This window comes from Vulpes vulpes, chromosome 5, assembly GCF_048418805.1.
Source record: "Vulpes vulpes isolate BD-2025 chromosome 5, VulVul3, whole genome shotgun sequence".
NCBI lineage: Eukaryota > Metazoa > Chordata > Mammalia > Carnivora > Canidae > Vulpes > Vulpes vulpes.
The window spans coordinates 123,825,319-123,841,139 of record NC_132784.1 but is presented as its reverse complement, the minus strand read 5'-3'; the positions used below and the strand labels follow the sequence as shown (position 1 = coordinate 123,841,139).

At 44.4% G+C, this 15,821-nt stretch overlaps 1 protein-coding gene across 2 annotated transcripts in view; it reads left to right on the top strand.

Moving 5' to 3' along the window:
- The first annotated feature begins 94 nt into the window (after nt 1–94).
- The window catches only part of DNAJC2 (DnaJ heat shock protein family (Hsp40) member C2), a 38,176-nt gene continuing 22,449 nt past the window's right edge, over nt 95–15,821 (top strand). Inside the window, exons 1-4 of one of the 2 annotated variants that reach the window (XM_026006084.2) lie at nt 95–249; nt 4,427–4,895; nt 7,006–7,196; nt 12,053–12,128. In XM_026006084.2, the coding sequence (XP_025861869.1) occupies nt 4,832–4,895; nt 7,006–7,196; nt 12,053–12,128 (331 nt within the window). In that variant the 5' untranslated portion in view covers nt 95–249; nt 4,427–4,831. Of the gene's footprint in view, nt 250–4,426; nt 4,896–7,005; nt 7,197–12,052; nt 12,129–15,821 lie in introns of those variants that run through there. The other variant, XM_026006085.2, reaches the window with a different exon arrangement.

Here is a 15,821-nt window from a genome sequence, read left to right as displayed (position 1 = left end):
GCGTTCAACGCCGCGTCCAGCCGTTGCTTTGCGGGGCGCCTGGGGTGACCGCTCCGCGCCCCGGGCCGCCCTTACCTCACCCCGTCGCGGGGACGTTACCGTAACTCAGCCTGGGGCGCGCGGGCTGCGCAGCGAGGGCAGAGCCGCGAGGAGAGCGGAAGCTCTCGTTAGTTCGCTGTCCGCGTGGGCAGGCGGTGAACAGTCTGGAATTTTGCACGTCCTGTCAGGAGCGGGGAGGACGGTCCTCAGGTACAGGGCAGCTGCGGCGGAGCGCAGCGTCGGAAGGAAGTTAGGGGCGCCGGAGGCCTCGGCGGTCGAGCGCCTGCCCGCGGCTCGGGTTGGGGCCCCGGGGTCCCGGGATCGGGCCCCACGTCGGGCTCCCCGCGGGGGCCTGCTTCTCCCCCTGCCTGGGTCTCTGCCTCTCCCTGTGTCTCTCAGGAATGAGTGAATGAATGAATGAATGAATGAATGAATGAATGACAAATAATAAATAATACAATTTTCTTTTAAAAAAATCAGGTGATGGGGATCCCTAGGTGGCTCAGCGGTTTGGCGCCTGCCTTCGGTCCAGGCATGATCCTGGAGTCCCGGGATCCAGTTCCACATCAGGCTCCCTGCATGGGGCCTGCTTCTCCCTCTGCCTCTCTCTGTGTGTGTCTATCATGAATAAATAAATAAAATCTTAAAAAAAATTAGGTGATGAACAGAAGTGAGTAGCTAGGAAACAACTGTAAGTTCGGAAATGAAAAGCCTGACAGCGAATAGAATGAAACTGTGACCTGCAGGTGAGAGGAAGTATCCGCACGTCATAAATCCCATAAGGGATTATTAATATCTTGGATATGAAAAACCAACTCAACAAGAGACAGCCTCGTTTTTTAAAAGGATTTTATTTATTGATTCATGATACACACACACAGAGAGAGAGAGAGGCAGAGACACAGGCAGAGGGAGAAGCAGGCTCCATGCAGGGAGCCCGACGTGGGACTCGATCCCGAGTCCCCAGGATCACGCCCTGGGCTGAAGGCGGCGCTAAACCGCTGTGCCACCCGGGAATCCCGAGACAGCCCCATTTTTAAAAATGGGCGTTGGGGGCGCCTGGGTGGCCCCGCGGGTTGAGCCTTGGACTCTGGATTTTGGCTTAGGTTTTGCTCTCAGGGCCCCGGGGTGGGGTCTCGCATGAGCTCTGCACTCATCATGAAATCGCCTTGTCTCCCGCTGCTCCTCCCCTGCTCGCTCTCAAATACGTAAATAAAATCTTGAAAAAATAACTAGAAATGGGCAATGGACTCAAATAAACATCTCTCCAAAGAAGATATACAGTAGGGGATCCCTGAGTGGCTCAGCGGTTTGGCGCCTGCCTTCGGCCCAGGGCGTGACCCTGGGGTCCCGGGATCCGGCCCCACGTCGGGCTCCCCGTAGGGAGCCTGCTTCTCCCTCTGCCTATGTCTCTGCCTCTCTCTCTGTGTCTCTCTCATGAATAAATAAATCTTTAAAAAAATAATAATATAGGGCAGCCTGGGTGGCGCAGCGGTTTAGCGCCGCCTTCAGCCGGGGGTGTGATCCTGGAGATAGGACCAAGTCCTGTGTCGGGCTCCCCACAGGGAGCCTGCTTCTCCCTCTGCCTGTGTCTCTGCGTCTCTCTCCCTCTGTCATGAATAAATAAATAAAATCTTTAAAAAAAAAAAATACAAGAGCCAGCAAGCACGTGGAAAAGATACTCAACAGCACCAGCCACTGGGAAATGCAAATCCAAACCGGGAGGTACCGCCTTACACCCAATAGAATGGCTACTACGAAAAAAGGGGGGGGGGGGCCCGAGGAGAAAGGAAATAAGTGTTGCGGAGGATGTGAAGAAAAGAAACCCCTCCCTACTGTTGGTAAGAATAAAAGGAGATATAACTGGAAAGTAGTATGGCAGTTTTTCAAAAAAAAAAAAAAATTAAAAATATAAATTACCCTATGATCTAGCAATTTCAGCTCTGGATATACTCCAAAGAACCAAAAGCCAGGTCTCAAAAAAAAAAAATTATCTCTCCATGTTCATAGCAGCATTACAATAGCCAAAAGGTGAAAGCAACCCAGTAAGTAGATGAACGGGTAAGGAAAGTGTACATACTGTGAGATAGTATTTGGCCTTAAAAAGGAAAGTGGGGATCTCTGGGTGGCGCAGCGGTTTAGCGCCTGCCTTTGGCCCAGGGCGCGATCCTGGAGACCCGGGATCAAATCCCACGTCGGGCTCCCGGTTCATGGAGCCTGCTTCTCACTCTGCCTGTGTCTCTGCCTCTCTCTCTCTCTGTGTGACTATCATAAATAAAAATAAAAATAATAAAAATAAAAAAAAGAAAGTAATTGGGATCCCTGGGTGGCTCAGCGGTTTGGCGCCTGCCTTTGGCCGGGGGCGCGATCCTGGAGTCCCGGGATCGAGTCCTGCGTCGGGCTCCCTGCATGGAGCCTGCTTCTCCCTCCTGTGTCTCTGCCTCTCTCTCTCTCTCTCTCTCTCTCTCTCTCTCTCTCTCTGTCTATCATAAATGAATAAAAAAATCTTTAAAAAAAAAAAAAGGGAAAGAAATTCGGATACATAGTACAATTGTAAAGATATTATGCCAGGTAATTAGCCAGTCACGAAAAGACAGAGCGTCTTGCAAATGATTCCACTTCTATGAGGTACCTAGAGTAGTCAGATTCTTAGAGAAGGGTGCCTGGGTGGCTGCCTTTGGCCCAGGTCATGATCTCAAGGTCCCGGGATCGAGCCTGTCGCCCTGCTCCCGGCTCAGCGGGGAGTCTGCTGCTGCCTCTTCTGCCCCTCGCCCTGCTTGTGTGCGCCTGTGCTCTCTCAATAAAATATTTAAAAAGAAAATTCTTAGAGACAAGTTAAAATGGTGGTTGCCAGAGCCTGCAGGGAGGCCAAAATGGGGAGTTGTTATTTAATGGGTCTAGAGTTTCAGTTTTGCAAGATGAAAAGAATTCTGACAATTGGTTGCACAACAAAATGAATGTATTTAACGCTAAACTGTACACTAAAAAATGGTTAGGATGTGAATTTCATGCTATGTGTATTTTACCACAATTTTGAAAAATCGCATATGACCTTAGAGAAACTGTAAGAACAGATGTGTGTGAAAAAAAAAAAAAAAAAAAAGGATGGGGTAGGAGTGAGAAAAAATTAAAGTGGAGTCAGGCTATTTCCTGTTTTACTTTTCTTTTTTTAAGATTTTATTTGACAGAGCATGAGCAAGGGAAGGAGAGGCAGGAGGGAGAAGTAGACTCACCACTGAGCATTGAGCCCAACCTGGGGCCGGGTCCCAGGACCCTAAGATAATGACCTGAGCGATAGGCAGATGCTTAACCAACTGAGCCACCCAGGTGCCCCTTAAAGATTTTTTTTCATAAGCGGTCATATTAATAAAGAAAGGGGTCAGGGGGTGGTTTAGGGGGAGATAATTAACTTACTTTTCGAAATGTTGATTTGGGGGCAGCCCGGGTGGCTCAGCAGTTTAGTGTCTGCCTTCCGCCCAGGGTGTGATCCTGGAGACCTGGGATCAAGCCCCACGCTGGGCTCCCTGCATGGAGCCTGCTTCTCCCTCTGCCTGTGTCTCTGCCTCTCTCTCTCTCTCTGTCTCTCATGAATAAAATCTTTCTTAGAAATGTCGAATTTGAAGTGACATTTTCGTCATGTGGTAGATAGCAGGCCAATTCGACTTCTTTAACTGTGAAAATATCATTCCTAGAGAATAAGGCTCTTAACATCTGGTATTCTGTAACACACGGATTCTCTCATTTTGCTCAACCTATTCCAGGTATTGCTACGTGGCTGGTGGCGGTGGAGAGAGGGGTGACTCTTCATCTACTGGTTCCCTTTTGCTAGTTCTTGTGTTTGACCTCAATCCCAGAAGGAATTATAGTAGGAGTACAACTGATTTTTACATTAAACAACTAAGTTCCAGGGCCCTGTAATTGGTAATATCTTGGGAAAAACAAAAAACTTCCTGCTTTTAAAGCAGAGTAAAAAAAGATTGCCGGCCTTAGAATAGAATCTTAACAGTGAGGAGGTGATTTTCACTAAATGTTATGAGGTTTAGATGAGACAACACAGGCAAATAACTTAGTAATATCGCAACAAACATTAGTTGACTTTTTTTTTATGATTTTATTTACTCAGGAGACAGAGGCAGAGACACAGGCAGAGAAGCAGGCTCCCTGTGGGGAACCCGACGTGGGACTCGATCCCAGGACCCTGGGGTCACGCCCTGGGCATCACGAAGGCATATGCTCAACCACTGGGCCACCAGGCGTCCTTAGTTGACACTATTTAGGTAGATGCAAATACATTACAGATGTAGGTACAAAATTCTCCACAGATGTATATAGAGTACGATAATTCTCAACACTAATTTGTACATATCCTTTCATTTTCTATTCTTAGGAGTAGAGCTACTGGAAAAATCAGCGGTTAGGTTCGGGCTAACTGAGTGACTTAAAAATAATATTTTAAGAGCTGCTTGGGAAAATCCTGCTTCACGGGTATAGCCCCTGGTGGAGGAGAAGACTCCTTTTCGCCGCGGAACGGAGACGTCTGGGAACCTTTGTTTTGTGAGCGTTGGTCCCCAGCCGGACCGAGGCAGCGGCCGAACCGGGCTGCCGCCCACGTTGGCGCGGCGTGCGGGGGTGGCTTCGGCCGCCGCACCGCGAAAGGTCCATCCCGGAAGTAGTTGTCGGTCGTCTCCATGCGCCGGCTCCCGGGCGTCGCGGAGCCAGGGCGCGAGGCTCGGACGGGGAGGTAGAGCCGGAGAGGACGCCAAGCGCCCTGCGCCCGGGCCGCGGCGCCATCATGCTGCTCCTGCCGAGCGCTGCGGACGGCCAGGGCACCGCCATCAGCCACGCTCTGACCTCGGGTACGTGCCCGCCCAGCCCCGCTCCGTCCCGCCGCGGCCGCCCTTGCCGCCGTCCTCCGCCTGCGCGGCCCCGGCGACGAGCGGCCGGCGCGTGGGGCCGGGGCGCCGGGGCCTCTTCGCTGCGGGCCGTGGAGAAATCCTGCCCCGGCTGAGCGGAGGGAGGGAGGGGGCGTCGTCCCCGCGTGGCGGCTGCTGACTCCCGGTCGGCAGCGGAGCCCGCGGCCCCCACGGAGGCCCCTGAGCGTGTGGCGCCGGGGCGGCAGGCTGCCCGCGGCCCCCGCTGCTCGGCCGCTGCGCACCGTGCTCCGGCCCCGCGCTCGCGGCGGCTTTGTTCCCCCAGTGTCAGGACTCGGACGCCGCTCCCCGCAGCCCCTCGGCGTGGACAGGGCGCGGCCGCGCTGCTGCGGGAGCCGTTGGGTCCGTGCGTGTCGGCCCCCCGCGGCCCCGTAGTGACCGGCGCCGCGCAGACAGCCGGCCCCGGGGCGGGGTGTGCGCGGCGTCCGCCCGCCGAAGCCGGAGTCCGCGTCCGCCCGAAGGCAAAGCTCCGGGAGGAGGCTCTTGGAGCCCCGCGCGCGTGCTGCGCCGCCAGCGCTCCTGGAACTCTGTGTTGAATCCTCTCCTCCGTAGGGTACAGGAACGCTTAGTTTTCCAAGCAACTAAAGCACGAAAAAATCGGTTATTTTTATTTTTAGAAAGCTGTGGGCATCGGGTACAAGGGGAGACTTGGATCGGAGTTGCCGAGTGCTGGACACAGGGAAGCTTTTTGCAGTCATACGGACCCATGAAACCAAAGTGTTGTTGAGGGGTTGTTTTCCTTCCCTGACTCAGATTACCCTTTTTTTTTTTTTTTTTTTTTTGAACTGCTGATATACGCACGTACAGTGATTTATCCCTGCTTCTCAGGAATGACGATGACGCCTTACTCTGATAGGACACTTTGTGGTTTTCAAAGTGTGGTTTGTCCCTCAGTCTAACACGGAACCATGCAAGATAGATATCGTTCTGGTTTTGCAGTACATCTCTGGCTCATTCTCCACAGCCCCCGAGTGTCAGACCTAGAGGAAATCCAGAGCTGCTCACTTCACATCTAGAGCGAGTTTCCCTGTAGCGTCGCTGCCTTAGTAGATCCTCATGAGCTGCTGGGAGAGCTGTCCTCCAGGACAAACCCATTGCTAGCAAATTCTTAACATTTTTAAAAGCTACCTGAATTCGAGGTTTTAATTAAGATATTTTGACTTGTTTTCAGAAAACTTTTTTTTTTTTGATAGTTTTTTAGGATAGTTTATCATTTGTTTTTGTTTTTGTTTTTTACAATTATTGGTTTGAAAGTAAAGCAGTTGGCAGCATTTCTTCCCTGTTCCTCACCTTCCTCTTACATTCTCAGGAAAGTTTTGATTCATTGTTGATATTGCTGAATATTTGATAACTGGAAGAGGTTGATTGAATATTCTGTAAATACTAGGAAATGATTATTGCTAGCCCTCATGTTAACTGGATTGCAGGCATTCCTTGTTTTATGGCATTTTATTGTGCTTGGGTGATACTGCCTTTTTTTTTTTTTTTTTTTTTAAACAAATTGAAGGTTTGTGGCAGTCCTGTGTGGAGCAAGTCTATCCGCACAACTTTTCCAGCAGTGTTTGCTTACTCTGTGTCTCTGTCATATTTTGGTAATAGAGGCTTTTAAATTTTTCCAACACTGTTGTGGTGATCTGAGATCAGTGATTATGACTCCCTGACAGCTCAGATGGTGGTTACCGTTATTTAGCAATGAAGTATTTTAAAATTAAGGTATATATGTTGTTTTCTTTACACGTAATACCATTGGACTCTTAATAGACCGCAATCTAGTGTTAAACATAATTTTTTGTATGCACTGGGAAACCAAAAAATATATTAGATTCACCTTTTTTTTTTTTGCAGTATTTGCATTTTTGTGGTGGTCTGGAACCAAACCTGCACTATCCCAGGTATCCCTGTAGTGTAATTATTTCCTTAGTTGATGGTCTTTAAATTATATTCTGATGCTGTCTCTGTTTTAATCTTATATTGCCTTGAAATAGATTTATTCCATGCAATACATTGAAGCCTCTCTTAACGCTTTCAATCACAGCCTCAACACTCTGTCAAGTTGAACCTGTGGGAAGATGGTTTGAAGCTTTTGTTAAGAGGAGAAACAGAAATGCTTCTGCCTCTTTTCAGGAACTGGAGGATAAGAAAGAGTTATCAGAAGAATCAGAAGATGAAGAATTGCAATTAGAAGAGTTTCCCATGTTGAAAACACTTGATCCCAAAGACTGGAAGGTATTTAATATTTGAATCTTTTGTTTAGTCAGATGCTTTGTTAAGTGTAGGAGGTTTTCCCATACGTTTTCTGACACTAAGTTAAGATGCTCAACAAGAGCACCATAATTGAGCACCCATTTATTGTTAAGCTCAGAGTAGGATAGCACTCATCATAGGATACTGTCTCTGCTGGAAAAATCCTGGAAGTTTTCACAGAAACGTAATGTTTGAGCTGGCCTTAAAAGGATGAGAGGCAGTTTGTTAAGCAGAGAAGGGAGAAGGGTGTTCTGGGTAGAAGGAATAGATCGGCAAAAACACAGGAGTAAAGAATGTATACCGCCTCTTTGGGGACTAGTGAAGAGTAGAGTGGGTAGGGTGCTTGAATGGTGGTCGTGAGAAATTAGTCCTAAAACAAGATTCTAGACCAGATTGTAGTTGTAGTGGCCTTTTTATGCCATGCTAAGGAAGAAACTCAGATTTGATTTTTCAGGGCAGTAGGAAGTCATCAAAAGTTTCTAAGCTAATTTTAGCAAAGTTATTCTCCTAGCAGTACAGAAAATTGCTTGAAAAGGGAGAGCAGGGCTGGAGGGGAAATGAATCGTTTGCTGTTCCAGGGCTAGTGCGATAATCCAAGCCTGCGAATGCATACTTGAGCTAAATTTATGCCCGGGTTTTGAGGAAGAGGGAACATGTGCTTTTTGGGGGGGTAGACTTGATAGAGCTTGGTGACCTTGGCTGTGTAGCACTAGAGAAGATGTACTCAGAAGACCTCTGAGCATTCCAGTTTGAATAACCTGCTGGAATGTGATGCCAGCCACCAAATTGGGATGTAGGAAAAAGGGAGTTTGTGGGGAATGTGGTGTTTGTGTTCAAGTTTGGCTCTGTCAAAATTGATGTTCTAGTAAAAATACTGGTGAAATCTTCTAGTAGATTAAAAATTGGTCTGTGATTCCGAAAGGAGGATAAAGCCAAAAACATTTGCAAGTCTTTGGCAAGTCGTAGGTGGTAGTTGAAACTGGGGGAATTGAGTGACATCAGCTGAGGAGAAGAATATAGACAGGTAGGTAGCATACAGTTTAAGTATACAGTATGCAGTATATATACTGTAGAACTAAGAGTGTCAAAATTCAAATCTGGTTCTGCCCATTAGTGCACTGGGACCTTGGGAGAGTTGACAAATCTGTTTCGTGCAATGAGATTGCTAACAGCTTGGGACGCCTGGGTGGTTCAGCAGTTGAGCATCTGCCTTGGCTCAAGGTGTGATCCCAGAGTTCCGGGATCGAGTTCCGCATCGGGCTCCCTGCATGGAGTCTGCTTCTCCCTCTGCCAGTGTCTCTGCCTCTCTTTCTCTATCTCTCATGAATAAATAAAATCTTTTAAAAAAGAGAGATTGCTAACAGGTCAAAGGAATATAGCAAAGATTAATGCAGTGATGTATGTAAAGCACTTAATGTAGTACTTGACACATGATAAATACTGAACAGATAGTGGATAGTGAGTTCTTATCTCCTAGCTTGTGAGGATTAAATGAGGTGTATGTGTAAAGCATTTAGAAAAGTAGATAAGCACTCAAAACATTAGCTGATTCACATACTGTCCGTATCAATTTTAAAAGAAAAGGACTGAACATTGAGGAGCCTGCATATTTTAAGGGGTGGGCAGAGGAGGAAAAGCAGCAAAAGATACTAAGAAGGGTGAAAGAGGTAGAAAGAAAACAAAAAGACATTTGTTAGTTCAACAAAGGTGTATTAAACATCAGGCACTAGACTCTTGAAGAAACTAAGAGGGGTAAGTCTCAAGAAGGACAAAACAGTCACCAGTGTCACTGCTTTGGAGAGGTCAGTCATCACGTAACATGAATAATAATAAAAGCCAACGGGTTTGGCAAATGAACATCAGGACATTGAAAGCAGTTCCAGTAAAATGGTTGAGATGGCAAGCGGTTACGTTGGGTTGAGTGATTAGAAGGTGATGAAGTGGAGACAGTGCGAAATATGCTTTTAAAGATGGGTTGTAGAGAAAATACTAACTTGAGAGAAAGGCAGGGTCAGGAGAAGATAGAATTGGGACCATTGAGGTCTACAAGGGAAAAAGAATGTTGGAGAAAATCTTTGATACAGAAAAGAGTAGATGATGTCAGAACAAGGTAGCAAGGTCCATACATTGGTTCAGTTAATTGTTTCTTTCAACAAACAGGGATCAAGCATCTGGTTCGTGTCAGACACTGTTCTGGGAGCTGAGGAGTCTGATGAACAAGACAGTGTCACTGCTTCCACGTGGCTTATATAGGAGATGGATGATAAGCAAACCATCAAGGACGTGGTCACCAGGTGCTAGGCAAAGAAGTAGAATAGGGTGCTGGGTAGAGTGTCCAGGTGACTGCTTAGACTGAGTGGGTGGAGAAGGCTGGTGGAGTACATTTAAGATCAAACCTGAATGACACACAAAAATCAGGGTGAGTGGATTCCAGGCAGAGAGCTTGTGCAGGGGCAGAAAGAAGTTTGAAGTGTGCCAGGAACTAAAGAAGGCAAACGGGTGGAACAGTGCATGAGGGCATGGTGAGGAGGTAAGGAACAATAGTCACTGGAAAGCCCTTGGAGAGTTTGAAGCAATGACAATTTTTAAGTACCCTAGAGGGAACACGAAGGAACAGAGATGGGGAGAGAAGGTTGTTTATTTTAAATAAGGTGATAACATTCAAGCTGAGACTGAAGGATGAGAAGATGGCAGCCACATGGAGAGAGGGGGATGTGCCAGGTGGGGAGAACGGCACGTGAGGAGAGTTTGACATCTGTGGTGAACTGCAACACTAGAGAGTAAGAGGCCCACAATAGCGAGAGTTAGAGGTGCTCTGTGCATTTGGGGCTCAGAGGAAAGGTCTGTGCTCAAGTCAACTGAGGAGTCATAAGCATACACAGGACTGTATTCTAGGCCTGGCACTGGCTCATGTCACCAAGGACTAAATTATAGACAAGAGAAACCCCAGAACTGAGCTTTGTAGGTCCTGGAGAAGCCAGAGCGGCTGAAAGAAGGTACTGGAAGGTGGGAGGAAAACAGTGAATCACAGAAACACTAGAGGAGGGTAATATTTCAAGGAAGGAGTCTGCTGTGCTGCCACTTAGAGCTAAAGTCAAGTGAGGGCAGATGAGTGAGCTTGGATTTGGTCTCTGGAAATTCATACTGAAGAGAGCAGCCTCACCACAACTGCGGATGGAGCAGAACCAAAGTGCAGTGGTTTGGGGGGTAAAACATGGGGATGGGTTTTTCAAGAAGTTTTTCATTGACAGCAGAGAAATAGGGAGAGAGCAGAGCAGCAGCTGGAAAGGGAAATCATGGAAGTGTTTTTAAGGATGAGGGCTAACGGGGGCGCCTGGGTGGCTCAGTGGTTGATGTCTTTGGCTCAGGTAATGATCCCGGGGTCCTGGGATAGAACCATTGGGCTCCCTGATCAGCAGAGAGCCTGCTTCTCCTTCCTCTGTCCCTTCCCCTGCTCATGGGTTCTCTCTCTCTCTCTCTCTCTCTCTCTCTCTCTCTCTCTCAAATCGATCAAATCTTTCTTTAAAAAAAAAGCTAACAGATCATCTTTTTATACAGATGAAGATAATCCAATTGAAATTTAGAAAATAGAAGATGCTAGTGTTTTGAGGAGACTTAGAGAAGACAGTGTTCAGAACCAACGGGAAGGATGGAGTAGCTTGTCTTGGTAGAACAGGTTTTTTCAATTTTTAGTGGAGGGAAAGGGAAAAGATACATGGATGCAAGTCAGGTGGTAGAAAGATTGAGTAGGAATTTGAGTGGGATGATTTACATTTTTAGTTAAGCAGGAGGCAGGGCTGTTGATAAGGTAGAGAAGGATCTGTGAGGTTTGAGGAGACTAGAGAAATAGGAACCTTAGGGAGTGGAAAGGTAAACCAACTAGAACCAAGTACGATTGCCAGGCATAATGAAGAAGGCCATCCATATGAATTTTGCAGTCCTGAATTTAGGGGAAACCAGTCAGCCCAACTGACTTTTTTGTTCCATGTTTCATGCCCTTGACTTCCTTTCCTCCCCATTCACTTCTCCAATACTAGATACACCCTTTGAGTTTTGTAGGGAGACTGCAGTTACTCCTTCAGTTTGAAAATTCACGAGGTCGTTAACCAAAGCAGAAATGAAAGTAGATATTTCCTCTCCAGAGAATCCTCATCCTTCACTTTCTCAAAATTTCCATCCAACCTACCTTCTTTGCTCTACGTGACTCCCTAGTCCTGTCATTGCCCTGGCCCAAACCTGTGGGGCTGTAATAATGCTTCCCTTTGTTCTAAAATCTTTCTGGCTATACTTTGATTTAGGGTGACCAGAAGATATTAGTAGGTGTTAAGAGAAAAAAGGGCTCAGTGGTCAAGTAAGTTTATTTATTTATTTATTTATTTATTTTAAGATTTTATTTATTTATTCATGGAAGACACAGAAAGAGGGCCAGAGACACAGGCAGAGGGAGAAGCAGGCTCCATGCAGAGAGCCTGACTGGGAATCAACCCCAGGACTCCAGGATCATGCCCTGGGCCGAAGGCAGGTGCTAAACCGCTGAGCCACCCAAGGATTTCCTCAAGTAAGTTTAGAAAATGCTGGGTTTTATAGGTTTCTGTTTGCTTGGTGTTTTTTTTTTTTTTTTTAATTGCAGGACTTCTCAGAGCCTTTATTAGGTTTATGTACATTAAAATCATGAAGGCTGTATCACTGTCCACATTTCCTAGACTTAGAACAGAATCCATTTATATGCACCATCTCATTGGACTCCTAGTATGGGAAGCACTATTTTAGGATACCAGCACAAGGGATAAGATATGTTGCTCCATTTCACATTTGACTATCTTTCGTGTCTTTATCAGAACCAAGATCATTATGCAGTACTTGGACTTGGACATGTAAGATACAAGGCTACACAGAGGCAGATCAAAGCAGCTCGTAAGTACTTAGTTGTTTTGAAATAATGCAGTATCTGGTATAGGAACTGTTATCCTTTTGAAAAGGTATGCGCAATCATAGTCTATAGTGATAAATCTAGATTCAACAGCATTTGCTATGTTGTCATAATGATGCATAACCACACTCTTTTTACCTTCAGAACAGAAAAAAAAAAAACAATCAATCTCATGCATGGACTTTCTCACTGGGATAAGAAATCAGAGGGTGCATGGGTGGGTGTGTTTGTGACCAAGATAAAAAACATTTTTCCAATGGCAAGCTTTTAAAAAATGTTTCATTTCTCTTTAGAAGTATGGCCAGCTGTATTTAGTGGGAGCTGACTTGTTACTTAGGTTTTTTGATGTTATTTTTAGTTTAGGTTACATTTTTATTGATACCACCCTGTCTGTTCTGCCCAAGGAAGAGTTATATGGTGTTTTACTCTTCTCTTCACTAACAAGATTAAAAATTGGGGAGTTGTTGGAAACCTCGTCTTCACATGCCTTATAAAACACCAGCCCCTTAGTGCCCTACACACCATTCGGTTCACCTGGTTAGTAAAGTTTGATGAACAAGATGAAGGTGATTAGTTTTTTGTGTTTTAAGAGAATGTTCTACCCTCCACTCTAGAGAATGGATATTGAGGTCAGAGGAGGTAAGATTGTGACCATATGAAAAAGGAGTTAGGGAGTTAAGGCCAGTCAAGAGGAGAAAGTATAGTACTTGGGTGAAGATGGCTGAATGACACCCATCTCATGTTGAAAAATACTAGTTGATATTCGGTCTAGTAGATAAACTCAAAGTTTTCTCCATTAATGCTTATATTTAGGAAAACCACAGGAAATATTTTTATCAAGGAAATGGAATTTATGAGATTATTTTAGATCTATTATTTGGTTTCTTAAAAGGCTGGCATAGTTTTAGACTAAGCATATGTTAATGTATATGAAGAGTCATTGCAAAATACGTGAATGCCAGGGAAATTCATTTGCCATGGGAAAATACTTGCAAAGTCTTGCTATGTGGAAGAACAGCATACAAATACCAAATGAGTCTTGGTACATATAAATTTGTGAAAGAATTAGAAGTGATTTAGAACTGTGAAAATAGTTGATGTTTTAAGGTGAAGGAATTGTTTTTTTCTCTAAAGATAAAAAACGTACAATAAGCTCTAAAAGAAACATTCATTTGTTTCTAATTCCAATCATTTAAATTGGTATAATAGAAATTAAATTTTGAATACTCTATAGCCAGAAGCTTTGCAACCTTGGTACACAGATTATTGACATTAAGTAGAATTATAATTCACTCTCTGGCACTATGTAGGTATTTTCAGTATTTATTCAAAAGGCAACAGTCATTCTCTTACCTCTATCGTTATAAAATAGGCTGTTGCTGCTTTACTGCTTTCTGAAATTTAGTCCAAAAGTAAAAATGCGAAGTTAGTGTTTATAAATCTGTTACTGTTAGCACAGAGAAGCCTAATAAAAAGTCTTAACTGCGTTTGCAATCTTTCAGATTCTTACATCCTATTGTGCACATAAAAGAGTTTTCTTTTTGTTTAATGTAATTTGAAAATTAGCCAGTTAAGGGTGAATAAAGTAAGTGGTCTTTTTTTTTTCCTTCTCTAAAAAGAATAAGTCATTAGAAAAGTTGAATGACGGGTTAAGAGAAAGTACTTGAATACTAAAAGTGGTATTTCGGTTGCTTACATAATTTTGTTTTGAAGTAAAATAGCTGCACTGGCAAATGATGCATGTAGGTCTGATATTCTTTGCATGGAAATAAAGTCTTTGGTGACTTGGATTTTCTAAATTTAATAATTTAGTTTAAAATATTTCTGGCATTTTAAACTGAAGCTGTTCATTATGCTCCTTAAAAATTAAAAGTCCTGTTCAGAGACATTTTATAATAGTAGCAATATGAATGTACAATAAGCCTTTTTGCTACAGTTCTCTCAGAACATCCTAGAAACTGTATTCAGTGGGAGGAGCGGGGGGTATCTTTGAGATTTCAGTAATCAACTGCTGTTCCCAAAGTACCCTTGTTTCTTTTTTAGTTGTTCTTTGGCTCCTTTATTTTCAATATTGAAAATATCTTTTGCCCCCTCCACAAGAGACGGTGTAGGACAGTCTCAGGACTCTAGCGTACACGCATGAGTAAAGATTAGGCAGAGAATTCAACGAAGAAAAAACCTGTGCAGCGTAAGAGGAGACTATCTAACAAAAAATTGAGACATCACGGCTCAGACTTGTATCATAAGGTTCAAAAGAAGATTTAACTATCTTCCCATGTTGTCAATAAAATACGAAGACACTGCTTTGGGGGTGTGGTGTAGGCATTGCAGAAAAAGACTAGGGGAAATTAAGAAGAATTGCATGGACACTGAAAACAGGAGAGCAGAACCTACAGTTAGAAAAACAGGGGCAGCCCCACCGGGTGGCTCAGTGGTTTAGCTCTGCCTTCGGCCCGGGGCGTGATCCTGGAGACCTGGGATCGAGTTCCACGTCGGGCTCCCTGCATGGAGCCTGCTTCTCCCTCTGCCTGTGTCTCTGCCTCTCTGAGTCTCTTATGAATGAATGAATGAATGAATGAATGAATGAATGAATGAATACTAAATAAATAAATAAAATCTTGAAAAAAAAAGAGATAACTAAGACATGCAAGAATGGTGATGAATAACAAAACATTAGCTTGAGCAGAAATCAAATACAAAAAACTCTAATTCCATTTACATGAAGTTCAAGATCATGCAAAAAGTTGTCTGTGGTGAAGGAAATCAGGTGGGTAGCGTATGGGAGTTGACTAGAAAGGGTAAAGAGAAACTCGGTGATAGAATGGTCTGTATTGGGATACATGGGTGGCTCAGTGGTTAAGCGTCTGCCTTCGGCTCAGGGTGTGATCCTGGAGTCCTGGGATCGAGTCCCACTTCTGGCTCTCTGCATGGAGCCTGCTTCTCTCTCTGCCTGTGTCTCTGCCTCTCTGTGTGTGTGTATCTCATGAATAAATAAATAAAATATTTTTAAAAATAAAAAAAGAAATGGTCTGTATTTTCTTTGGTGGTAGTTACAGGGGTGTATACAATTGTCAAAACTCAGTGTAAATTTTAATTTATCAGATGTAATTAAACAAAGCAAAATAACAATTACTCAGGAAATTGTTTATACTCTTTGCGGCCTAGAAATATACAAAAATTATTTAAGGGATTCCTTTTGTGTAGGAGTAAAGTCATTGCCTATCAAAACTTAAGGAATGGTGATTAAAGCTGTACCATAAGTAAGTTACTAAAAAAATAAAAAGTAAAAAAAATAAACTACGGTTACTTTTTAAAAAGAGGGAAAAATAAAATGGGTATCCAATTCATACGTTTAAAAGAATAGCACTACGGAACATGGAAAGAAAAATAGAAGAGATAAAACAACAATATCCCAAAATGGATTTATACTTTTTTTTTTTAATTTTTATTTATTTATGATAGTCACAGAGAGATAGAGAGAGAGGCAGAGAGAGAAGCAGGCTCCATGCACCGGGAGCCCGACGTGGGACTCGATCCCGGGTCTCCAGGATCGCGCCCTGGGCCAAAGGCAGGCGCCAAACCGCTGCACCACCCAGGGATCCCCCAAAATGGATTTATAAGAAGAAAAAAAATAGTGAAATACAAAAAGAAAACCATTACAGAAGATATTTTTGATT